The sequence below is a fragment of the Haemaphysalis longicornis genome, unplaced genomic scaffold, assembly GCF_048455015.1.
Source record: "Haemaphysalis longicornis isolate Haplotype H1 unplaced genomic scaffold, Haemaphysalis longicornis Haplotype H1 scaffold_4, whole genome shotgun sequence".
NCBI classification, from domain to species: domain Eukaryota; kingdom Metazoa; phylum Arthropoda; class Arachnida; order Ixodida; family Ixodidae; genus Haemaphysalis; species Haemaphysalis longicornis.
The window spans coordinates 175,776,020-175,801,856 of NW_027526361.1; the positions used below are offsets into that span (position 1 = coordinate 175,776,020).

Genomic DNA, 25,837 nt, shown 5'->3' on the forward strand with positions numbered 1-25,837 from the left:
GGCGCTCTGGCACAACACACACACGGATACAAAAATGAGTGGTCAAAGTCAGACCCGTTTTGGGGGCTCTTAACGGAAGTGAACATAGCAGCGCGTAGCGCCCCTGTCGTGTCCCTTTCTCGTGTCCCTTTTCTTTTACTCCCAAGCTGCCCATTAAAAGAAAAAAAAATCGACTCATTTTTTTTGGGCTGATGGTTCAGTCATGCAAAAATTTTGAATAAATGTGACCAGTAAAACACGTATTCAAAGAAATTTCTACGGGATGCGTCAAACCGCTGAAGTTCACGGTTCATAGATTTGCGGGACGTCTTATTTGGGGACACCTCGTAGTTAGCCGACACAATGTAAAAGGCCCTCACTGCTGCAGGTGCCTTTTATGATGATGATGATGATTAGTGGTAGCCTCTTTGTAGCGGGGTGATGACGTGTCGTCTCATAGGGACCCCCCCCATCGCTTCCTCCCCCCCCTACCTTCGCCGCTTCGAGGCGCACTCCAGGTCTGCCCCCCCCCCCCCCCCCCCCCAAAAAAAAAATAAGAAGTCTACGCCACTGATTCTAGATATCCCAGGAATCGGCATACTGCGCTTCTCCCATGTTGGCAGCTGCAGAATGCGTGAGATAAGCCTATCCTAATGTTCACTAACCGAGGCGTATCCAGTGGCTGAACACCCTCTGCGTAATCAGAGACGCTCAAATGCTAGGCGCTTCGCCCGCACCATTGGAGCTTGCCTGGCTCGTGCCTGGGAAGCTCCAAATAGTCGGTGCTTATAACAACACCACGCCAACCAGAACTCCGCAGCGCGTCAGCGTCAGCCTGCCAACTCGCTCATAGAGGAATGAAGGTTGCAACGCAGAATGGTGGAATACAGAAAACATTACATAAGCCCAAAAATCCTCTACAAAAGAAGTACTGCCGGGGATTGGAACCTGCCAATTGCAGTGTAATGCACCAAGTGGTTCAGACCACTCGGCCATAGCCCTAGGTCGTTAGGCGGTAGAAATATACAGTGTAAATCGTAGAGCTTATTTCTTTTTTTATTTTCAGCGTTACCAGCAGCTTAGATGACCATTTCTTGAATAACGCATGTGCCGTAAGCATCCCTAAAATTCCCACAAATTTTGCGATTGCGTTCTTAGGCAGAAAAGCGATCACAAATCTGTGGCCGCGCCGCTGACCGCTGTGCTTGTTCACTCAGAGCAAGACGTGCTTCCCGCACCTCGGTTTTACGCTTCAAAATATAACTTTCAGTTGATTTTAATTCCTTATTACCTATAGTAACTTTCCGGACTCTTCTTCCCTCTTTAATTTTTATCAGATTTTCTAATACCTTACCACTCAGCAAATCATCGCATGTGCGCTAGTGTGGAGTTTTTTTACTTCATAGACTTTACTGAGCTTGACACAGTGTAGAAACGAACAAACTAAGGGCACATTCTTCCAGGAACAAATCGCACCGTATTTTAGTTTTAACTGAGCGAACGTATTGCGACTACCCAGCGCAAGTGCATTATATTGTGGCGGTCTCATCTAAACCTTTTCATGAACAAAGGTGAGAAGGTAGTTTCAGTGTTGCACAGAATAACAACAAGCTTTGGAATGAGAAAGCACATAGTGCTCTTTATTTACGGCGGGTATAAAACGTCCCAAATCAGAATATGGCTGCGTCTTTTTCTCTGATCCACCAGCCTATGAACTCCACCCCGTCGCGAGAGGGAGATAACTATTTAAACATCGCGAAAGGACAAGATGACGAAGGGGGCTGCTCTCTGCTTCTAGTCGTTTCTAATTGCTTAAAGGGAAAGTCAACCTCATTATCCTACTGGAGCGTCATGCCCTGAAATTGCGCCTTGGCGTTGCCTGAGGAGCGTCAAGTAATATGTTATTTCAGAGTCTGTGAGTCTGGGGCAGAGTTTTCAATCTCATTAACGATGGTGCTTCTAAGAATTTTGAAATCACCGCAGATCTGATTCCTGTTATTGATGGTGGCTGAGACGGGTTTTTTTTTTTTCAATGCTTGGTAGCCTCCGTACAGTGGTCACTCAAAATGTTTACGCCCATACATTACTTTCTGCGCTGAACATCTATTTATTTATTTATTCGGAGTACCTTACAGGCCCAGCAGAACATTGAGTAAGGGGGGCTTGTGGAGGAAATCACACCAAAATAACGAACAAAAGTTATACAATAATTAGTCATGTCATATACAGATATCAACAAGTCAAGTAAGCAGTCAAAAAAAGAACTTCATCACATCATCGTCACAACGAAAAGAGGATTATACAAAAAAAGAACATCAGCAAGTAAAACACAATGCGAAACTAAGAAAAAACCGATGCGAACGGAATCATTCTTGTTCAATCTGTAAAATGGATCTGCAAGTGATGACGGAATATTTCCGGATTAGTCAGCGATGTGATGGTATCAGGAAGATCATTCCACAAGCGGATAGCACATGGAAGAGCGGATAAATTAAATGCGTTGGTGGTGCCGTACATGCGTGCGAAGCTACGTTGGTTAAATAATCTGTGTGATGTGGAAACAGGTGTTATAATGCGCAAGGGAGAATATCTGGTGCTATGAATGTATTTGTGAAAAATGCACAGGAGAGCGATTTGCCGGCGCAGATGCAGTGTTTCTAGTTAAAGATCGTGTTTTATTTTAAATGCAGGGCATTTCTTTAACCCACGATGTCACCCGGCGTTGTCGGCGTGCCTCGGCGTCCGCAACAGCCGTTCCAGGTGCGCCCTCTTCCCCACTCCTCCTCTCCCGCATCACGCTACCCTCCTCGCTCTCAACAACAGGTCCGCACCCCTTCCCCTACACTATATAAAAAAACAATACTTACCGGCGCCTGGTTTCGATCCCACGACCCTGCGGTCGGAACGCAAGGTACATGCTGCTCTACCCACTGCGCCACAAAGCCGACACAGAATGGAATGCTACGAACGCGCCTTATATCCTTGACTCATTCAAACTACGTCAAGAAGCTGCTGGTACAACGCATTCATTACCTGTGGGCGGAACGCGAGGTACATGGTGCTCTTCCCACTGCGCCACAAAACCGACACAGAATGAAAGGCTACGAACGCGCCTTATATCCTTGACTCATTCAAACTACGCCAAGAGGCTGCTGATACAACGCATTCACTATCACGAACTCCCCAAACACTGAACGTTAACGCAATACACCCACCCCCTATGCGACGCATTTGCTCGAGTCCCCCTCGCGGGGAGATGGGCCCTTTTTTGCTATGCTTGAGCTGAAGTTATATGACTTGGTTATAAACCGTGCAGCCCGATTCTGCACTGCTTCTATTTTTTCAATTAAGTAATTTTGGTAGGGGGACCAAACGGAAGAAGTGAACTCTAACTGTGGTAGTACATAAGTTTTATAGGCTAGTTGACGAATGTTAGAGGGAGCAGCATGCAGATTTCGACGTAAGTATCCCAGTGATCGTGAAGCTTTAGCGCATATAGCGTTAATGTGGGTGGACCACGAAAGGTTAGCCGTTAACAGCACGCCTAGGTATTTATAATTTAAAGCGTCAGTAATTAAATGGTTGTTTAGGAAGTGCAAAAAATTAGAGTTAACGCGTTTTCGGCTGAAGAAATTTTTTGGCATTTGGTTAAGTTCAGAGACATTTGCGACGTATTGCACCAGTCGCAGATAGCCTTTAGGTCATTTTGAAGCGTTACACGGTCACTAGGGCTATTTATTTTCCGGTAGATTATGCAATCGTCAGCAAAAAGTCGCATGCAAGATGTTACGCGAAAAGGTAGGTCATAATAATATTAAAAAAAGTGAGGGGCCAATAACGCTGCCGTTAGGCATATCCGAGGTGACAGGGGAAAGCGGCGAAGTAGAACCATTAACCACAGTGAACTGTTCACGCATGGAAAGGAAGTTACGAAGCCAAGATAAAGTTAAAGAATCTAATCGGAGGGCGGATAATTTACTGATTAAACGGCATTGGGCTACACGATCAAACGCTTTGGAAAAATCCAGGAAGATACAATCAGTTTGCGAGTTACTGTTCATGTTATTGTGTAAGTCCGTGGTGAATTCAAAAAGCTGTGTATCACAAGAAAAGCCTTTCCTAAAACCGTGCTGGTTAGTGAAAAAGAATTTATTGGTCTCTAGATGACAGTAAATGTTAGAAGCGATAATGTGTTCCAGCATCTTACAGCATATGCACGTTAGCGAAATGGGACGGTAGTTGTTCGTTGAGTTTTTATTACCCGATTTATATATCGACCCGATTTTAGCTATTTCCCAGTCTCTAGGCAGCTGGCCAGAAGATAATGACTGCGTGAACATGTGATATAAGATCACACTTGAAATTGATTTCGTGTATTTTAAAAGTTTTGAGTTTATCTTATCTACTCCTGCGGACGTGGACAGTTTTTGGTGTCTTATTAAAGCCTTAATACCTTCGACAGTAAGCGAAATTGGTTGCATATATGGGCAATCAAGGTCATCAAAAAGGGGAACGTTGGAATAGTTTTCCTGGGTAAAAACGGACGAAAAAAAACGTGTTGAAGCCACTAGCACAATTAACGTCGGAAATGGGAATGTGGTCGCCACCGTTCGGGGGGATATTTCTCAACTTCCTTGGATTGGTTTTAAGGATTGAAGGTAGGTCGCATGAAAAATATTTATTTTTAGCAGCCGTTAAAGCAGACACGTATTTTTGTAGACATTCTTTATACTTCTGCCATGCGTGAGGTGTACCTACACGCCTGGCGTCTTTGTATAATTGGTTTTTGTTTGTTTCTTTGTTTGGGGAGACCTCTATTAAACCATGGATTTCTTCTATCGTTTGAGATACAAATCAGCGGTACGTATTTCGTAACCAAAACGGCCATTTTGTCCCTGAAAAGCGACCAGTTTTTATCGATTGAACGACTCTCAAACGAATGCATTAGTATTGTATTTTGCAATATATCTAGTGCTTTGTTCACTTCATCGTAGTTAGCTCTATTGTAATCGTAAATTTTTTTGACATTCAAACCAGTGGATGTTATGGGTACGTTTAGGTTAAATAGGAGCATGTTATGATCGCTAAATCCATCGAAGTTTGATACAGACTGAATGGTTTCCGGTTCAGATGTAAATACTAAATCCAATATGTTAGTGCCTCGTGTTGGCTCATAAACAACTTGGAACAGATTGAAATCCAGGGTTATGTTGACTAGTTCATCGGAAGCATGACAAGATGATGTTAAGTTAACCCAATCGATATCTGGAAAGTTGAAGTTGCCAAGCAGATATATTTTGTCAACAGGGCACAACTGAGTCGCTGTTGTCACACTGGCACGCAGGTCGGTCATAAAGGAATAAGGGGAATCCGGGGGATGGTAACAAACACCTAACAGAATTTTTCCAGAACCAGTTAAACAAACGACCCATAGAATTTCGACATCAGTGTGGCATGTTATCACGTATGACGGAAGAGTTTTCTTGATTGCCAGGAGAACGCCACCGCCCCTTCTATTCGTTCTGTCACTCCGATATATTTCATACTCATCACTTCCGGGCAAAATTTCGTTGTCCGCTATGTCAGGCTGCAACCACGTTTCCGTTAAAGCAAGAATATCAACGTTGCTGTCATCTAAAAAAGAAAAAACTTGCAGGCGCTTGTGTAGTAGTACACTCCGTGTGTTGGTAAAAGCCAGTGATAGTGACAGACCTGTGCGGGTTGAAGTAGACAGCATAAGAACTTGTACTCGGGCACCGCTATCTAGCTATCTGTCAAGCAACACGACGGTTTCAGTTGTAGTATCGTAGAAGTAGGTTTTTTTTGTCTATGTGAAGCTTGTCTACCGCAAGCTTGAAGGGTTTATTTAGTTCCCGGGCAAATGCTATCAATTTCCTTCTAGCAAGACGAGTTGAAAACGAGAAGTCTTCTCCGATGGAAAAATCTGTGCCTTTCTGTTTATGTGCGGAGCCCAAGATATTATCCTTGTCTTTAAACAAAGTAAACTTCGGGATTATAGGACGAGTCTTATTTATTTATTTATTTATTCAAGATACCTTACAGGCCCATGGGGTGGGGCATAGAGTAAGGGGGAGCACATAAAATCAACAGAGCTAGTTACAAATTATATAACACCGGTGGGCAAGACTAACAACCAATATGAAGTCAACTGTATCAAGCAAATACACACGCATACACACACACACTCACAAAATCGAATCTGTGCGCGAGCCTCGAAACTTGAAGTCGCGTTAACAGAAATTTTGTTGATTTATGCACATTTAGTGAAAAGTTAGTCAATAATACACAGTAAAACAGCATTTAGTCAAAAATGAACAGGATCATACAGGACACGATAAGCCCATCAATGCCCTTTGAAATATTGGACACTTGCCGAAGGCGAGAAAACATAACTAGTAAAAAATACAAACTGTCTGACTGTCTGCTAAAAGTTCAGAAGCAAAATAGTCAGACACAAGGCGCCTAAAGGTTACACGGCATGACACAGATGCGATATGATCGGGAAGATCGTTCCAAAGGCGTATAGCACTTGGGAGGGCAGATGAGTTAAAAGCATGTGGGGCACCGTAAATGCGTGAAAAGCTGTAGTGGTTGAACAGTCGACGTGACGTGATAGATGGTCGTTGAAGATTAAACGGTGGCGTTGTCGACGCATAAATGTACTTATGGAAAAGGCATATGATTGCGATATAGCGACGTGTTTGCAATGGCTGGAGACAGCATTAGCGTTTAATTTGTGTGGTGCTAGAATGCCGGTTATAATTTCGAGTTAGGAAGCGAGCAGCTCGATTTTGGATGGATTCAATCATGTCAATTAAATATTTTTGAAATGGTGACCAAATGGACGAAGCGAATTCCAGTTGTGGGAGAACGAAGGTTTGATATGCTAGTTGGCGAACATTTGATGGGGCATGCCGTAAATTGCGTCGTAAGTAGCCAAGTGATCGAGATGCTTTTGCCAAATGGTTGAAATGTGGTCAGACCAAGACAAATCGGGGGTTAGAATGACACCTAGATATTTGTTTCCTCCGCAAATGACACCTAGACACCTAGAGTTAGAATGACACCTAGATATCTTATCCTCCGCATACTTGCCCAGTCTATGTACGCGTTCGAACTGTGCACTGCTAGTTGGGATTTTTAGTTTTTCGGTGCAGAACGCGATTATTTTTTGTTCGGATACCACCCAATCTTCTTTTTCATCGTCTTCTATTCCGAAAAACAGCAAATTTGAAATCTACACTCCGATAATACTACCAATGCTCTGTGATGTCCTTCTTTTGCAGCATCCATTGAAGGCCTAGAACCACCTTTAAGTGTCGGGGAGTGAATTAAGCAATGTATGCCAGAAATAAGGCACCCGTTGCATTCCGCCTTAGTTAAGCCTTTTATTCTATCTAAGCACGTCCGCACCACTGAGTGACACTTGAATTACTCAGGGGTATGTTCAGCATGTTGAAACAACCAGACGAAAGCTTCCAAATTACTTGTTCCTTTTGTGCCATTTTAGGAAGGTCGGGAGTTAGAGACACACTACCTGGTAGTTGACATCGACAACTTCAGGCTACGTCAACTTTACAACTGGCAAGGTAAGCTTGGCCGCGTCAGCCTTCGGATATAGGCACTTTAGAAACCAAGAAATTCTGGATGTTTTTCTGGACGTGCGCCAGCAATTCAGCGTCACTGCAGCGTTTGCGTGCAATCATACGTCGCAGAATCGCTCGCTTATTCGACCTCAGAGAGTAAATTTAAAAACGTTTTTCCGCTATCTCCCAAGTGTAAGACAGTCATTGTGAGCAGAATAATAGCAAAATAATGCGAGAAATCTCAAAGTCATGGAAAGAAAACGCGGCACGTGTGTTTTGAAATGTTTTGACTTTTAGTAGTTTTCACTCCTTTTAAAGTTGTTTCACGCTAATGCAATAATGCAAGTTCAAGTTAACGCAATTTAACTGTGTGGCACGGTAATTGAAATTACGCTAGCCTACACCACAGCACCTACAGATGACAAGATAACGGTATAACGGGGGTCTTGTAGACGCTCAATAAGGAACAACGAGAAAAGTGAAAAACCAATTCCTAATTTTCCAAAATATATGAGTCATCCATTGCTACCGGCTCTGCTCCCTGTGTCTGGAAGCGTGCCAAAATTCTACCTAACTCAAAGGCGCTGCACCAAGAGATGTCAGTAACCGCTGATCGATTGCCCTTACCAGCACGTGTTCATAGTTGTTAGAACGTATTATAGCGAAACATTTATTACTATATCTGGATTGCAATAAGAGTTTATATGAGCGTCAGCATGGGTTAAGAAGGCAATTCTCTATGGAAACTCAAACCATAGAAATTGTACATGACCTTCTCCAAACCTCAAACTCGCGTGGCCAAGCTGGCATAGTGTACCAAGACTTTGCGGCGGTATTTCACAGTTTCTCAACCATTTCTCAACGTAAGTTACTAAATAAAACAGAAGCCACATTTAAATATTCAGCTATCGCAAAATGGTTCACGTATCCCCTTCAGCGTGTAGAGAGCTGTATGTTCATATTGGAAACTGTCAGTCTGTACCCTCATTAGTTGAGCTTGGTCTGTCTCAGGGTACCTCTACCACTTTTAATTCTAATAGTCAATAATGACATGCCCCACGAGCATCACTGTCCCGCTGCGCTTGAGAAAAAACAGAACAGCGCCAGCGACATGTACGAAAGGCATACGGAAAAACACCACGGACAGCAGCGCTATGCTGTTTCCCCTCACTTTCGTTCGTGTCGCTTGCGCTGTTGTTTTTTCTGTCATGGTTTGCCAACTTAGCCTCTTCGTTAGCCACTGCGCTTCTTCGCCGACGACTGCGTTATTCGTAATAAAACTAGCAGTAGTTAGTGCTCGACGATGTCCGGGTGGGCAAATATACGTACACTAACGGATATAACACGAACTGAAGTATTAGTTACTTGTCTTAATTAGTTTGTTCACCATCGTGTTTTGAACAATTAGGAACTCCACCCTGCTTGTAAATACATAAGCGTATAACCGAGGCCTGTGGCTATGGGAAACGGCTGCAACTCGTGTCGTCTTGGAACTATCCCGAAACAAATTGTACGAAGGTAGGGGGTCAAACAACGATCTACCATTAAGAACTGTTTTCTCAGTTGGTCTAACAAATAGCCATCAGTAACCCTTTTGTAATAAATAATATGGGCTTCTACGGAATGCACGTGGTTTCAGAAAGTCCGAACAGATGGCCAGCGCTATGCGAAATCGGAAAAAATGAACTGAATTCCGCGTTCTTAGAGGTGTCATTGAAAAAATCACGCTTTGAACTTTTTATGTTCGTAAGTAGAAATTCCTGAAATTGTGTTTGGTACATTTGTATGGGAATCATTTCTCAGCAAAAAAGAAATGGTTATATCAACGAGATGAATCTTTAGGGAGAAATCGATACGAACACGCAATTTTCCCCATATTCTGACTCTCCATATTAGGTGGATGTTGGGAAAAATTCTTGTCAAACATTTTTTCGACATTCTTATGGTTTACCTAGGTCATGAAAACTCCGTTAGACATGTCAACGGGCCTGCGATAAAAAAATTCGCGAAGAGTATTCTGGCAATTTTCACTTTCTCAAGGGCGTAATCTTTAAAATATTCAGAAATATTGTGCACCTACAGCATAATAGTAGTGTACTCCTGAAATTTGAAGTTTCTAGAACCACGATTTTGTCTGGACGTTGGTTTCACCGGGTGGGCCTTTTCGGTCTGTCCGTAGTGTAATTTCAAAACCCGTTTCAAAGTTTTCGAAGTGGAATTTAAAAAAATATTCACAAAAACCCGTTTGATATACAGCTGTGAAACATATGTTGCGGGATCTTAAAAAATACCCAGTTTATGCCAAAATGCAGATTGATTTGTTTATTACGAAAACATGATGAGCTTATTACGAATATCCCGAAGGACCTACTTATGGCCGATGTTGTGTATACTGATATTAGTGATCACCTTGGGATAATACTGCTTGGTGAAAAAAAAATACCCTGAGAAAAATGCCATGCCTACAAATTATGTACAGAATATTACCCCCGCAAATCTAGAAAGGTTCCGTCGTTTAGTTGCTCAACAAAATTGGAATGCAGCCTACGAGTCAATCACCAGTATACAGCATACTCCCCCCTTATCGCAATTTTCGAGCAGGTATACAATGAGTGTTTCCCCATGAAAAAAATTAGTAAACCACCCAAGCCGCGGAAACCTTGGCTCACGTACGAAGTACTCGCCATGATTACACATCAAAATGAATTGTACGCGAAGTTTGTAAAGTCAAGAGATCCAAATGTGCTTAAACAATTTAAGTTGTATCGTAATAGGCTCACCTCAAGCCTGAGAGCTGCTAACAATTCGTAGTTTATAAATGTTTTCTAAAATGTTGATCAACGACGATCTGATATAATTTGGAGGAAAGTAAATACCGTTTTTCATCCAAGTAATCGAGCCAGCGTCCCTGACATCGTTGTACTATTATGAGCAATATGAAAGGGAACACAGGAACGCGTGGCAAACAGCCTCGAAACAGGCTCGGAGCGATACGCGGATGGCGCTGTGAAAAACAAAGGGGGAAAGGAGGGTGCTCTTCCACTAAGTGTTGGCACTCCCACCACGCTAGGATTTCTACAAAGCAGCAGCTTACGTCGTTTCATTGATGATATGTTACAGTACGACAGCCGATAAGACGCACGGTGGGAATGGGAACAGTTGTTAGAACAGCCTCCCCCTTTCCACTTTGTTTCCCACAGCGGCCGCTGCATATCACGCATAGCTGTGTCTCATGGTGTTTTCTATGCTTTCTTGTGCTCCCTTTCATATTGCTCATAATAGTACATAACGGTGAGAAAGTAAGCGGCGTGGCTTTAGCTAATGCATTGAACAGTTTCTTTATTGGAAATCTGACATTTTTAGTGTGCCAGCAGTTTCAAGTTTCGAAAAATACTTACCTGCCATCAATAACCCTCATACCCTGTTTTTTGCTCCCACTACTTGTGTAGAAGTAGTTTCCTGTGTCAACAGTTTAACGAACACGCACTAAATATACACTAATGAATTTCAGATCAGACCTATAAAGTATGTTTTAGATTAAATATGCCCAGTCATTACCCACATATATAATTTGATATTACTGACTGGCGAGTTCCCTACGACGATGCAAGCAGCACGTGTAGCACCCGTGTTCAAGAGTGGAGAAAGAAACGTTTTTTTAATTATCGCTTAATTTCAATATTGCCAATCTTTTGAAAAGGTATAGAGAAAATATTACATATTAGGGTTACGTCTTATTTTAGTAAGCATGAGTTCATGTGTGATTTTTAACATGGATTCAGAAAACACCGTTCCACTGAAACAACACTTCTAAAGCAAAAAGAAACCGTTATTGTCGCTTTTAATCGTAAACAATTAGCAATAGGCATTTATATAGACTTTTCAAAAGCATTCGACCTTAAAAATCACTGAACACTACTGTCGAAATTATATATGTACGGGGTGAAGGAAATAGCCTACAATTTGTTTAAAACCTATCTTGCGTAGAAAACACAATATGTAGTTAGAAACGGGTTTAAATCTTCTATACAAGCTATTAAAGCTTGTGTACCTCAAGGGAGTACTGTTGGGTCACTTTTGTTCTCTATTTATATTAACGATACTGTCAATTGTACTAATATTGCCACTTTTGTGTCTTACGCCAACGACACTAAAGTTTTTGCTACAGGCACATCGGAAAAAGAATTACAGGTATATAGCAATACAATACTGCTTGATTTAGAGAGTCGGGCACGCGCGAACCACCTCCGCATAAATACGAAAAAAGCTAAGGTTGTCGTGTATTCCCCTAAAGAAAAACAAGTAGCTCCAATAACAGTAAACTTAGGCAGTACGTTGATAGAGATGGTCTATTCTGTGAAAATCCTCGGAGTGATGTTTTCAAAACATTTAACGTAGAACGAGCACATTCAGTATGTACAATCAAAAACGTAATCCGCTGTTGGTATTATTACTCGAAAGAGGCATATTTCTCCATGAGTGACACTTAAGCGCAAACATTTTTCACAGGGACGAGAAAGGGAACGACACAGGCGCTTACTATCAACTGAAAGTTTTAATGAAAACGAATACACATTTATACCACCCCCAGACCGAACAACCCGGTAAAAGTGAAGATTCTATTGTACAAATCCTTAGTATTTTCATTGTTTTCTTACTGCAGCCTTGTGTGGTGCAAGACGGGCGTGTTTAATTTGTCAGAACTACACCTATTACAAAAAAGAGATGTTCGCTACATAGCCAACGTTCACTTCCTTCATCCCACTAAAAACCTTTTTTTGAAGTATGACATTCTTTCAGTGTACTCTTTGTATAATTATAGGCTGTTGGGAACCTACAAAGGATTTGTACAGTGTAAAAAAAGGTTCTAACCTCGCTGGCTAAATTGCGAAAAAACACCCATGTTCGGTAAACACGTCACATGGAGAGATAGATAATTCCGACGTCACACGCTTACTATTTTCAACAATCTTTACGGTACACATTGCCGGTTCTGTTAAATAAGCTAGTTAAAGAAAACTTTGACCCTATATGTAATGCAAACCTTAACATTAGATAGTTTTGTGAGCACAAGTTGTGAATTTTGTACTTTTTCTGTGTTATTGTTATTGTTTTTACCTGAAAGAACCCCACTTTCTGTGTTATTGCATGAAGTGGTAGTATGCAATATGATTTAGAAATTGTACGTGTCAGCCTAAGCTCTCTCCGCTAAGCTGTCAACGAAAGGGGGGTCGGGCCCCGTCAAGCTGTTCAAACAGCTTTTTGTCTCGCCTCCTCCTCTAAAAAAGGAAATACAGATGGAATAAATCAATGAATGATTTACACCCCAAAACTACTTTTCAGAGATTTTTACGGGCTACATATAACTGCAAAAAGCACGTCGATATCTGAACAGATGTGTCAGATAATCATAAATTTGTGATAACTCAATTTGCTCATTTTCCTCTCATAGGGCTATAATTTACGAATATTCCGCCTTATTGAGCTCCGATGCCTTATTGAAAGTGTACTTCAGGAGTTTCAAGTCTTTATGTCTATCAGTTTTGGCTGTTAATTGATGAATCAGTCCGTCAGACAGGCACTTCTTTTAATAGTATAGATTCAATCCAGACAAGACGACGAGGAACGTAAGTGAAATCTACGAAAAAAAAAATTGGCAAATCGCCTTGAATCGCCTCAAATCGCCTTGATTTTTGCAAATCGCCTTGAACCCACAAAAATTGGTCTGTATGTCCATTTCGCGTAAGTTACTCCTACCACATTCACAGGAAAACTCTTGAAAACGTGGAGTAGTACAAATACTTGGTTTAGTTTTGACGTCAGACTTACCCTGCAATCGTACACAGTAAGTGCGCGCCATAAATCGCTCAAATTCGTATGGCCTTTGAGAAACTCCTGGAATCAAACGTTTACTGTATAATCTCTTTTAGACCTATTAGTGAACATGCGAAGATTGTTTAGTATCCACACACCCCAACAAACTGTCCTAAACTCGTTCGAAAAGAGAAACCTGCTGCCGGCTTTATATTTAATAAATTTTAACGTACCCATTCCGTAATGAGTTGCGCCAATTAAACGGTCTCTGGTCACTTTAGGAAGAATTAACTACGAAAGATTAACATTTTTATTCGAAGCTATTCACAATCAAGCAGACATTACGACAGAACAATACTTTGAGCTTTCACTTCATGCACCAACGATCATCAGTGTCCCTCAAAATTATATAAAGGTCTAAAGTATGCGGAATCGCGGGTTCTACACATTAAACATATGACCTCACTCGATAACATTGATGTGGTCAATGTAACGTTATTCCTTAGGCAGTAAGAATTTTTGCCTCCTGAGTAGCATACTCCACGCAAAGAACTGTGGCGGCTTGTGCACAAATCGCGGTTCTTAGTTGAAACTGCCGTTTATTCTCTCCGGGCTTCACAGCTGTGAAGTCCTTAACAGACACGCTGCAAATAATGGAAGACCACTTCCCGGAGTGTCTTGAAAAGTGTATCATTATTAATGGTGAGTATAGTTCCTTTTATATGAAGATGTAAAAAGAAAAACAAGACAAATTGCCTTGCCCATATTCGCTACGTAGCGCAGGTCAAATGGTGAATACACGAAATGAAGATATGTTAGTAATTTTAAACTTCATCTAACACTATCATGAGTCATATGTGCCGTAATTTTTTGTTGCCTCCCGCACGTTCTTCCATTTGACATATTTATTAGGTTACCACGTTTCTATCCAAGCGACATTCTTTTAGCGCCAAGTACTCCTATCTGTAATCACAGCTCCACTGCGGACGGCTCTTTGACGGCAACGGCGCAATGTAGAGACGATACAAACGTGTGGAAGGCAATTAGCACCGTCCTGGTGAGAGGAAGGACCCGATTGCAGACAACGGCGTCATTTTGCGAGATCAAAACCCAAATGCCTAAGAGCCCGTATGCTTTTCTTAGCTGGATAGCGGCAACTCGTTGATAGTTAAATGGAAGTTGTACAGCTTAATCATTTATTTCACTTCACTGGGATACTGAATGACGAAATTAGTGAATGACCGGGTAAGAAAATTTGTATTAAGGGCAGGAGAAATAATTTAGTCTGCACACTGCAGGCCACAAAGAAGACCTAGGTGCTTCGCAGAACTTTCCTGGAATTCCATCAGGCCATAATTTCTTTTTGTTTTTTTACTTGAAGACACGCGGAATTTCGGGACCATCCACTGTTCCCCAAGCTGTGTTTTTCGCACATTAGGCGCGTAATAGTTTCGCAATAAGACAAGTCGAAGTGTGTAACACATCGACGCAGTACCAGAAACTGCCAACACAGCACAAGTAAGTGTTGCCAGGAAGGTTTCTGAAACTAATCATAACTCCTAATATTAGAGGCCTTAAAGTGTCCCATAAGTGTCTTTATCCATGATGGTGGGCAAAATAAGCAATACGGGAAGGTTATGGAGGCCACTGAATGAATACTGCAGCTATACATCTGTTTAAAACCATTTTAACCACGACAGCGCTGAAACAGCATGCTTCAACCAGAAATCAATAACACTGTACGTAAAGAAGCCAAAACAAAAGCAATTATATGCGAACTCAGCGGTAATCGTGATTACTACATGAATAAATCGTTTGTACTTGCACAACTGGTAAAATACTGGATTTTAATGAACCTCATTTGTTAGGACCATAGGAAGGAGGAACATTGTACACACAGACCGCATATCTTTTTTTATCATTTTGGGCACAGCTTCGCCGAAAATGATGCAGCAATAATCAACTCCTTTCCACAGCCTTCAATTGGAAGCTGAATGCAGTGCTGCCCAGGATGTCTGAAATGCTTCTCAACTAGTCTAGCTATGTTGAAAGACTCTTGTTGGTTCAAGCTACAGCAGCACCTCAAGCCTTCCCATCGAATCGGTCATTAAACAGCACTACATAACATAGGACTGTTTCTGGAGTGATGTGTCAAAGTAGCAACGTTTTAATGTTGGTCGAACAGTTATAGACAAGGGCTACATCACTTTTTGTTGCGTATTGCGCCAGCATGGCGATACGGAAGGCTCAATACTGAACATTACACGCAACACAGAGTACGCAGATGCAGTGGCCATTTCAGAAAGTAATGCAAACAAACATACATACTGAATATTCGGTTCCTTAAGGCGCAACAGTAAGGTGGAAAAAGAGGCGTCTTCGAGCCCCCAACAAGAGCTCTTTTGTAGATACCTTCATTCACTGCGTTTAAAATGCAGTCTGTTCTGCAGGCTCAGAACAGTTTGTTTCGGAAGCTTTAAGAAATGAATGACTGTTCCACCACCGTGGCTCCGTGGGTAGGGCATTGTGATGCTGAGCACAAGGACGCGGGTACGATTACGCCCACAGTGGGCGCTTTCAGATAGAAGCGAAAGGCGCTGTAAAAATAAGATTAGTCCTAATTATAATCCCGACCATGCCACAACTGAATGTTCGACTGTGCTCGCGCGATGATCGATGCAGCGCCCAGCTTCTTTCCCGTCTTGTGGAAGATGGTGCGGCCATTCCTGACGCAGAGAACTGTCGACAAAGTGGAGATTTTCGGCAAGGGTGAGTCCACTTGTTGCCAACGTTGGCCGACTTTAGAAGCTTTGAGGGGAGCTTAGCCTGCATGACATGCTTCAATAGCGGAACACACCCAGGTTCAAAATGTTTGCATATGATTAATGCCTACACTTCGACGTTGAATGCGCATCTTCTCCTTCTGTTTCACTGTACAGGCGGCCAAGGCCTGAGGAAAGAGAGAGAGTGTGTAAATATTTATTTTCCGAGCAGGAGCTGATGGTTATGGGTCTCACCCCGTGAAAGGCTTCCCTACTACCGCATTCTTCCGGGTTCACCAGGTTGATTTTGGTATACGGGTCTATAGACTGACAAGAAATGAACTCCACTGCATGAAGGTGGGGTTGCGAAGGGAGGGGCCAAAACTTGGGTGCGTTGACATGCCTATACCCTGTTGTGTAGTGAGCCAGGCTGGGGACAGTAAAAGCAGAGGGAAGGGTGTTGTGTGGGGAACATAATGTGGAGGCGGGTGGGATGAGGGTAGTTGTTCGTTCGGAGTCATGGACATGGACATGGACATTGTCATACTTGCTGCTTCAGTGTTTTGTATCTTTCTCATTTTTCCCCACGCGGACTTATGTGTTTCTAGTTCTAGTTGATAGCGCGTGCCCCTGCCATCCATTTGTACACCCAAAGTGTATTTGTGGGGCTTTTCATGGTGTCCTAATGCATTGGCATTAAAATAACTTAGAGAACGCTGCAGGTTTTGGGAATGCTTTACTATGGAGAAACAGAGCCCACATGAAAACCTTGTGCCCAAATCCCCTTCACCCCAGCAGAGGGCTGAGAACTGGGCAAGTTGGAAAGCATGACTTAAGAATAGACCTCGGACTCAATAAGAAAACGAATGGGTGGTCCGCGTCTGTTTTTGTGTCTGCTCTGACGCGCGCCTCAAATGGACGGGCGTCTGTGGGCTACAAGACAAGCAGTTATTTTTTGTGGAAAGGGCGAGGACGGCCGGCCGGAACAACGTAGTCTTGGGCTAAAGACCGCGACCACATACATTAGGTTCTCTCTCTCCCTCTCCCTCTCTCTCTCGGTGGCTGCTGCAGCACGGGATACAGGGCCCTTAGTGTGTTCTTTTGTCCGTAACTGCGAATAAACATCACTCTGTCAACGCTGAACATAATTATGCCCCATATCTGTGCCCGTGCCTGTAGGTGTGTGTGCGCGTGTGTTTCGGTGTTTGCGTGCCTGTGCGAATCTATGTGTGCATGTGTGTATGCGTGAGGGTCCACTTCCTCCGTTGATTATTGATTGTCTGCGTTTCGTGTGTGTGCACGTGCCTCAAGTGCTACGCCAATTTCACGCCTAGGCTTACCTCCCTCGGTGGGTGAATCAGATTTTCTCGGTCAGTATCACTAATTTTATTACACAAGAGCTGTTTAAGATTAAGATTGGTCCGTTGGCGTTCGCAAAAAAGTACCAAGAAAACATACTGCGTAAACGTGAGCGTGCGCCTCAGGAGGAGAACCCGGCGTCGCCCAGTTTTATCAACGCGTCTTTTAAAGACGATAGTTTTTCTTGGGCTACTTAAACCCAGAAATTTTGGTCTGTCTGTATGTCTCTGCGTCTGTCTGTCTGTCCGTCTGTCTGTCTGTGGCTCGATTCAGCCACCCGGCCAAAGCAAAAGAATGCCTGCGCAATAGTCTTATATAGTCACAGCTAAATCTACCCGTCTTGGTCCGGTGTAATGTTCATACTTGTCAACATTGTTGAAGAAGAACAAGACATTACGCAAATATGAGACAACAAATCAATACAGAAGTGATATTTGCAGTGTTCCTTTATAAAAATTCAAACATGCTTGACTTTTGCGAAATTAAATACTTCATCAACTGCAGAAAAAGAATTCACTCCGCCGTCGCCTGCTGTCGCCCGCGCCAGTACAGCTTCTGGCGCCATTTTAAGAAATCAACCGGCATCAGTTACGCAAGGTTCCACTGATAGTTTCCACGTTCTGCTTGCAACGCACGTGGAGTAGGGAAACGCGGTTCTATAAACGTTGAAGTAGGGCGCCTAGATTAACGCGCGTCTTCGCCGTACGGCAGCGTTCGTATCGAGACACCAGATTTGGAGCAGTGGAACGCGCAAAATTGAAAATGATTTAAGCAAACCTTTGCCGTCTTTACCTTGGGAGGAGCGCGACGCAAGAGGAACAACATGAGAGGTGAGCGGTAAAGCGAAGGGAGGCATTTACTTCGCAAAAGCCGATAAAGGCTATCCTCTTTTGACGTCATTTGCAACGAAAGGAGCAGATACGCGGCCATTTTTTTATTTGCTACCGCAAATATAAAGGCGACATTTACCTTCTGTAAAAGGGCCACTGAAGGCAACCAAGAAGTTGATTTCGAACGAGTCTGACCTTCCCATTGCTCTTTCGGAGTTGATTCGTTGCTGAAAGATATCAGAATTGCTGAGAAATCGCCAATCAAACAACGCATTTAATTTTCTGACTTCCCGCGCAGCGATGTCATGACGCATACAGCGACTGCTGCTGCCGCTGTTTGCGTTACGATAAACTGGTATCAAGCGAGGCAACGGTGATGTATAGCGGTATAGGTATAGACGCAACCGAATACAACGCTACCACTCACCAAACGGTTTCTTCAGTTTCGGTCAAATCGGTCGGGCTTCTCCTAACTCTCACGTCCTTTGCTGTTCCCGACCACCGAACAAAATGCTTCTTCATGCGACCCATGATCAGCATCGATGCTTTGTTGGCTAAGGAAGACTATAATGTTTTTGTCAGCAGCGTGAATGTTGGAGTCGAAGCAACGGATCGTGCGCAGCACGCCTCCTTGCATTGCGGTATCGCCACAAGATTGGACGAGTGGCGCCATCCGGCGGTAGCTACTGGAGAAGTTAATACCTTAATACTGGCTAGCCAAAATAACCGTTTTCGTTTCTTTTAGCACAGCTAACGCTAGTAGAACGTCATAATAAAAAGTGGCTATGCATACGCAGTTTCACACAATATTGCAGCGAAACCGAAACGTGCTTACTGGTATTCGGGGTCGACGCGTGATCGGTTGGCTGGGCTCCCATGATATTGTATCTAGCTTTTTGTTATACTTCTTCGACATTCAAAAGCTTCACTGCAAGAACTTCACTGCAAGAACTTCCAGTTAGGTTTTTATAAACAATTGAAGACGTATTGCAAAAAAATCACGCCATATCCACGGAATGAATGATGATAAGTGGGGCGAAGCTCGAGAGGGGGAGATCATCGGTAACCGTAACTCTCCCGTGAAAGTTCGCCCATTACATCATTAAGAAAGACGTAAGACTGTGTGCGTACATTGTGCAAATCAACTTTTATTTTGTTCTTTTATTTTGTTCTGCACCACAATTTGTCACGTAGGATGGGACACAACGGTAAAGAAAGAACTTTTATTTAGGGCTAACTTGTGCCCGTACAAGACGAGAGGAAACGAGCAAAGGTCCTTGCGTCTCGTTCGATCTCCGAGAACGACTGCCTGCGTTCGTGGCGTGATGTCTTGCGTGATCTCCCCCTCGCAGTGCACTTGCGCTCGCGCCTCCGTTGGCGAACACAGACAAGCTCGCGCCCCCGGTGCCGAGTTTGCGCTGCCGGTTGCAGCCGGTTCTTGCGCGTGCAACGCGGCCCACTTTGCGACATCTCCGAAAGCATGCGGCGGTCACGTACCACGAGACACAAGGGATGGACAGACCCATGGCTTTAGGAGCTTCGCCCCTAATATTTGTCTCGCAGTATCAACTACTTCCGGTGTAAATTGTGATATATAGGTGGTATTTGTTGAAACCTTTAGCTGTCCATTTCTTCGCTTGGCAATTCTGGAAACGGCCACAGGCATGGCTGATGAGCCACGGACATGGCGCGGCTTGGGCCACTGCGACCGCATGCCGAAGGACAAAAAAACACTATCGTGCGTCGTCTGCTCCGTTTCAACCCGATTCGCAACGATGGGGTCAACAGAGATGTTAATAACCGCACTCACATTGTACTCGAGTAATTACTTTGCGTTCGGTGGGGTAGAGTGCAACACAGTCATGTGCTTAGCACGGACAAGTACCGCCATTCCGCCGAGCCCGACGTAACCAGTGACGGCGCACTGACACGGTTGCCTGCATGCGCGCCTGGCCAGTGAATACAAGCAATAGCCAGCGGCAGGTTATACCGCGCAACTTACACTACGAAGGACGATCCCTGGCAAGGTCATAATTGCAGTCCCCAAAGGGAATAAGATTCAAGGGGGAAATATTAAAAACTGGTTGTTGCGTTCAATGAAGGGCCGAAAAGAGGGCCCGCCAAAGGGGCAGAATACCAATCCGCTGTTATCAAAATCTTGCGGCGGCGGGATAATAGCAATGCCAGATTTGTCGCAGGCTACATTTATTCAAGCTAGCATTTAGGATAAACGCACAGAGGCACGAAACGCCACAAAGCATTCCCGCCGTCACTCAATGAGGCCACTGCGCGATGAGGCGACTTATGCGGCATGGCTGATCGCAATCATAAAAGGGCCCCATAAAAGGGCTGCTTTTTTTAAACTCAAGCTTGGTTTTACTCACTGGTGGCGAATGTCCACACTAAAACGCACTGCAGGAGAGCCAACTTCTCTGACGGTGGTGATGATCGTGGGGAAGTGAAAGATGGTTGAAAGCGAACGTCTCTGGTAGAAAGCGAACGTCTTCCAAGTCTAATGTGAACTTCCAAAAACCTAACCGTACAAAAAAAAAAAAAACGCGCTGCAGGAAAGCCAACTTTCACAATGGGTTTCCATTGCGGCACATCAAGCGTCTCAAGAACCTGTACCCGTCGCGTTGTGATGCCGATGCTTATCCGATTGCGCCACGCCGACACGGTCGGTTTGCGGCAGAAAAAAGCTTCCTTCTTCAAATGTCTTTGTCGTTCGACGAAGGGGCGTTCCAATTTTCTCCTTGGGCATTCCACCGAAAGCAACGTTCAGTTGGGTACTATTAGTGCGATTCCACGGAAATTTAAGCCTAAATTTCGGCTCGTGCCATGCGGCGTTCATTTACTTCTAGTAGAAAATGTCACCGTTAATTTGCGCGCAGTTTTTTTTTAGATGCATCATTACCAACTCGCCCAATTTTCAAGTCTTTTATTAGTAGAAAAAGCCAATTTTATCCTCCTCAGCGTACATCAGGAGGAAATATTGTCCCGTAAAGGTTAGGAAGCGGGTGGGTAATTATAAGCCTATGAATTGAGAGGTGAATTCATATATAGCATAGACATCGCTTTTCGCAGGACAAGTTTTAGCGAAAAACAAACAGCCCAGTCTTAAAAACAACGATCGTTTGTGGGTTCAGGCTGCCCCTGTTCCACGGGCAGCGCCCGAGGGGTGATCCGGATTAATTTAGACCACGTGGGTGCTTGCATTGCGCGCCAAAATCTTAATATACCACCCTCCGAATTTTCCTTCAATCAAAAAAAAAAATTCAGAGAATTGTCAACTAATACTTGAGCCTTGATACGTCGCTTGCCTACATCGTCAGTTCTATATAGGCAGAGTTTTCTATGAGTAGCCAGACAGGTTGGGTTATAAATATTGTTACGTGACGGCAGAACAAAGATGAGACGAACGATGCGACGGGGTGAACGATCTAATTACAGTATTTACAAGGCTGCCACAAGACAGCGCGCTCCAGGCCCCAGCCACTTCTTCCTTGTCTTCATCGTCTGCTGACTGAAACAGGAAGTATGGGAGATTGCCCGGCTATGTGTCCCGTGACACATGGTTAAGTAGTGCGCTAAGGATTGGACAAAAGTAGAGACCACACAGGACTGGCGCTACTTAACCATGCTTCACCATGTGATGCGGATGGGCAATGCGATGGAAATGTACAGTGAAGATGTGCCTGCCGCCACAGATGACGATGATGCCTTGATGATGCCTGGCCCCGCGGCAGCGATGTCTTGAAGGCAGAAGCGGACAGTCTGAGGAACTCGAACCACGTCGGACGAGAGGGCTGGGGTCGCGGTATTTTGGTCTTGGCTTGCGACGTCTGTTCTTGATCTGCTGCTTACGGGCTGGGGACAGAAGGCGGGGGCGTGGTCGAATGCAGGTCGCAGTGGGCTGGGGCTGCCCGACATGGCCGACGGTCCCTCGCCGATTTCGCCCCAGGCCGAGACGACGCGATGCGGAGGCCAGGATGGCGGTGACCCCGCGCACTCCACCGAAATGTTACGCGACGGCAGGACAAAGATGAGACGAACGATGCGATGGGGGTGAAGCGACCTATTTACAGTATTTACATGGCTGCCACGAGACAGCGCGCTTCAGGACCCAGCCACTTCGTCGTCTTCATCGTCTCCTGCCTGAGCTCGCCTATGTGTCCCGTGACAACATATCCCAACATGTTTGGCTATTCATAAACAATAATATTAATATTATTATTTGATAACATGGTTGGCGGCAATTTGTTTTCTGTGTTCCCTTTCTCCATTAATGTATATTTGCTCTGTTACGGCAATTAAATGCCTTAAGTTCGCCACCTATGTATTTTTTTGCAGAATACAGTCGTGGCGCATTGCAATGTTGGTGCTTTTATGGGAATTTTATTCTTCTCGTCTTTCGCGGCTTTTTTTTTTGTTTTGCGAGGCCGCTGTGTGAAGTACCCAGTTTTGTTTTTGCTTATTTTTATTTTTACACTTTGATTATTCGTATTTCTTCGTTTTCTCATTGTCTTCAATCGATTATCTCCATTGACGCTCCATTGACGACCCAAGCTGCCTGCTACTCCACCGTGGTTGTACGCGGCATGGGCTGTGTGCACCACTGTACCTGGAATAGGCAAAAAGTCGTCTATGCCAGCATCTGCCTTGACATATTTAGTCTTGGAGCATATCCAAACCCGTTATCCAGACCACATCCAAGTGTACACGGATGGATCCGTGGCTTCGGCGTCTTCGGCAATCGGCGTATGGATTCCGTCAGCAGGACGGTCCATTAAAGAAAAGCTCAGCCACAGAACATCCTCCACGGCAACTGAGCTAGCAGCTGTCAGAGCAGCACTTCTTTACATAAGCGGAAGACCCGCTCGGCGGTGGGTAATTCTTTCCGATTCCCGTCCAGCCTTGCAACTACTAAATAAGCCGCCTGATTGTCGCAATCAACTTGTCTGCGATATGAACGATATATTTTCTAGTGCGGTGCGCGAAGGACATGAAATTTTCCTTCAGTGGATACCAGGTCATTCTGGTATAACGGGCAACAAGATCTCCGATGCGGTCGCCAGAGAAGCCCATGACCTCAACTTCACCGTTGGAATCCCGTTTTCCAACGAGGATAGCAAAGCAGCTGCAATCGACCTAGGATGGCAACTCCAGCTGCCGGCTTGGCAGGATCCTCTGAGCAGCTATGCGCCTCTTCATGCTATAGACCCTCAGTGCGATTTCCCCTATCCACGGGGTCTGCCAAAGCGCACTGAAGGCGTGTTACACCGGCTGCGACTTAATGTTGCATACACCCGAAGCTTCTTGTTTAAGCTGGGCTGGGTAGAGTCGCCATTGTGTACAGTGTGCTCTACTACCGACACCATCAGGCACATTTTAAGCCACTGCTCGCGATATGCCACTCAGCGGGCAACAGCGTCGAAGGCACTTGTGCGACTACGACGCGGATGTACTCTAGAACTTTCACACTTCCTTGGACCCTGGCAAAATCGTGAGGAGGCAGTGCTCGGTACAAAAACACTGCTTACTTTTCTTGCGGAAACAGGGCTGGAAGAGGTTCTGTGAACTCTCTGAGCATGTACAATTTGTATATGTGTGCATTTCTCCGCTTACTCCCCTTTCTTTCTTTCCTTTTCTTTTTCTGTCTATTTTTCGCTGTCACCTCACTTTATTCACCCCATCTGGAGTAGCAAGCCCTACCGTTAGTGGGGCTGACCTCTTCAGCTTTCATTAAAGGCTTTCTCTCTCTCTCTCTCTCTCTCTGTAACTACGAAATGCGCTACCGTCGCCAACCTCCAATCTTCGTGCACATGCAGGGCGTTACACAGTGGCTATATGCGGGGGTACTCGCCCAAAATTGGGACGCATTAAAATGACCTTCGAGGTTAGTATTGAACATGCGTCCTAGTGTTATGTAGCACACGTGTGGCTTGGGCACTAAGTTAACCCGGAGGGTAACTACCCAGTTTGGAACGAAGCAAAGTTTCCTGCAATCTTCAGAGTTATTTTGGGTGAGTACAAACCAAAATACAGGCTTAGCGTAGCAAGGGCAGGATCACAAGCACAAGAAAATTGTATTCGCTGTGCGTGAAGGAGAGTGAATTTTCACTCCCTCTTGATGCAGTACCAAACCACTGCGAATAATTCTGATGAATGCTAGAAGTCTAGTAAATAAATGTAAAGAGCTCGAGGAACTTATATTTCTTCATGATCCCCATATTCTAGCGGTAACCGAAACATGGCTGTCATCGAGTATCCTAGACTCGGAAATCATCCCACCGACGCACAAATTACTTAGACGAGATCGCCGTGGGCGGGGCGGAGGCGTGGCACTAATTCTAAAAAATAAAGTTGACTGTGTTCGACTCGAAGATATTCCCGACCACGAAAGCATTTGGTGTCGCATCAATTATCACGATTTATCTGCTATTTTTAACGTGATTTACAGGCCACCCAAAAGCCCATCAAGTTACATGGCAGCCCTAAATGCTCACCTAGAGTGTATTCTCCGCCCAAAAGACAAATTAATATTGACTGGGGATTTTAACCTGCCGTGCATTGATTGGAACCAGATGTCAGTTTCTGGAACTCAAGACACGGAGAGCGCACGCCTGCTCCTTGATTCTGCACTTTTTTTACAATTTAGAGTAATTAGTAAAAAGTCCCACTCGCATTACCGAAACAACCCAATCAACGCTAGACCTAATATTTACTAATTTTCCTGAAAACTCTTCCGTAACTACGTGCGATGGAATTTCCGATCACAAGCTCATCCAGCTGTCATTAGATGTGCGTAGAAAAAATTCCCCGCATTTCCCCGAGGGGAAGAATGTGAAAGTGCGAATGCACGAGTTGAATTTGCGCGGTTCGGTAATGTTCGCGAAAGAGAGATCACACACACAACTACAAAGAAAGAAAGATGCATTTATTCACAGACACCTATTTGTGTTGTCGTTGTACTTGATTGCTAGAGCGGATCTCAGCTTTGAAATTTCGTGTCAGTACTCCTTTAAGCGGGTGCATTAGCCCTTCTCACGCCCGATTCCTGGCCAATCCCCCACGTGGGTATGTGCCATGTCAGCGGCCAGGCAGCGCGCGCCCATCTCCCCCCGTTGCCAAGGAAGACGAGGAGATTCCTGGCCAATCCCCCACGTGGGTATGCTATGCGGACATCGCCGGTGGACGCAGGTTCAGGGTCGCTTAAGAAGTGCATCGCACTTAAAAAGAAAATAACCCATCCTGTCCAAACATTCCCTGATATTTCGGCCGCAGACGATGAAGCTATCTTAGACAGCTTGCACTTCAGTCTCGATCAATTTCAGCTTGGTGGCGACATTTCATACCTCTTGGACAGATTTAAAATTCGGGTCACGTCATGTATTTCTGCATACGTTCCACCACGCAAAAAGAAAATTAGGCACCACAACCCTTGGATCACACGAGAGATAATTCAACTAAAGCGGCGAATTTCTCG

General features: G+C 44.3%; 1 protein-coding gene across 1 annotated transcript in view; it reads left to right on the top strand.

The window, feature by feature from the left end:
* Window positions 1-25,837, top strand: part of LOC144180676 (SEC14-like protein 2) — a 100,515-nt gene that overhangs the window by 56,658 nt on the left and 18,020 nt on the right. The window contains exons 7-9 of the mRNA XM_077708972.1: window positions 7,511-7,589; window positions 14,022-14,102; window positions 16,083-16,169. Coding sequence (XP_077565098.1) covers window positions 7,511-7,589; window positions 14,022-14,102; window positions 16,083-16,169 — 247 coding nt within the window. The remainder of the gene's footprint in view (window positions 1-7,510; window positions 7,590-14,021; window positions 14,103-16,082; window positions 16,170-25,837) is intronic.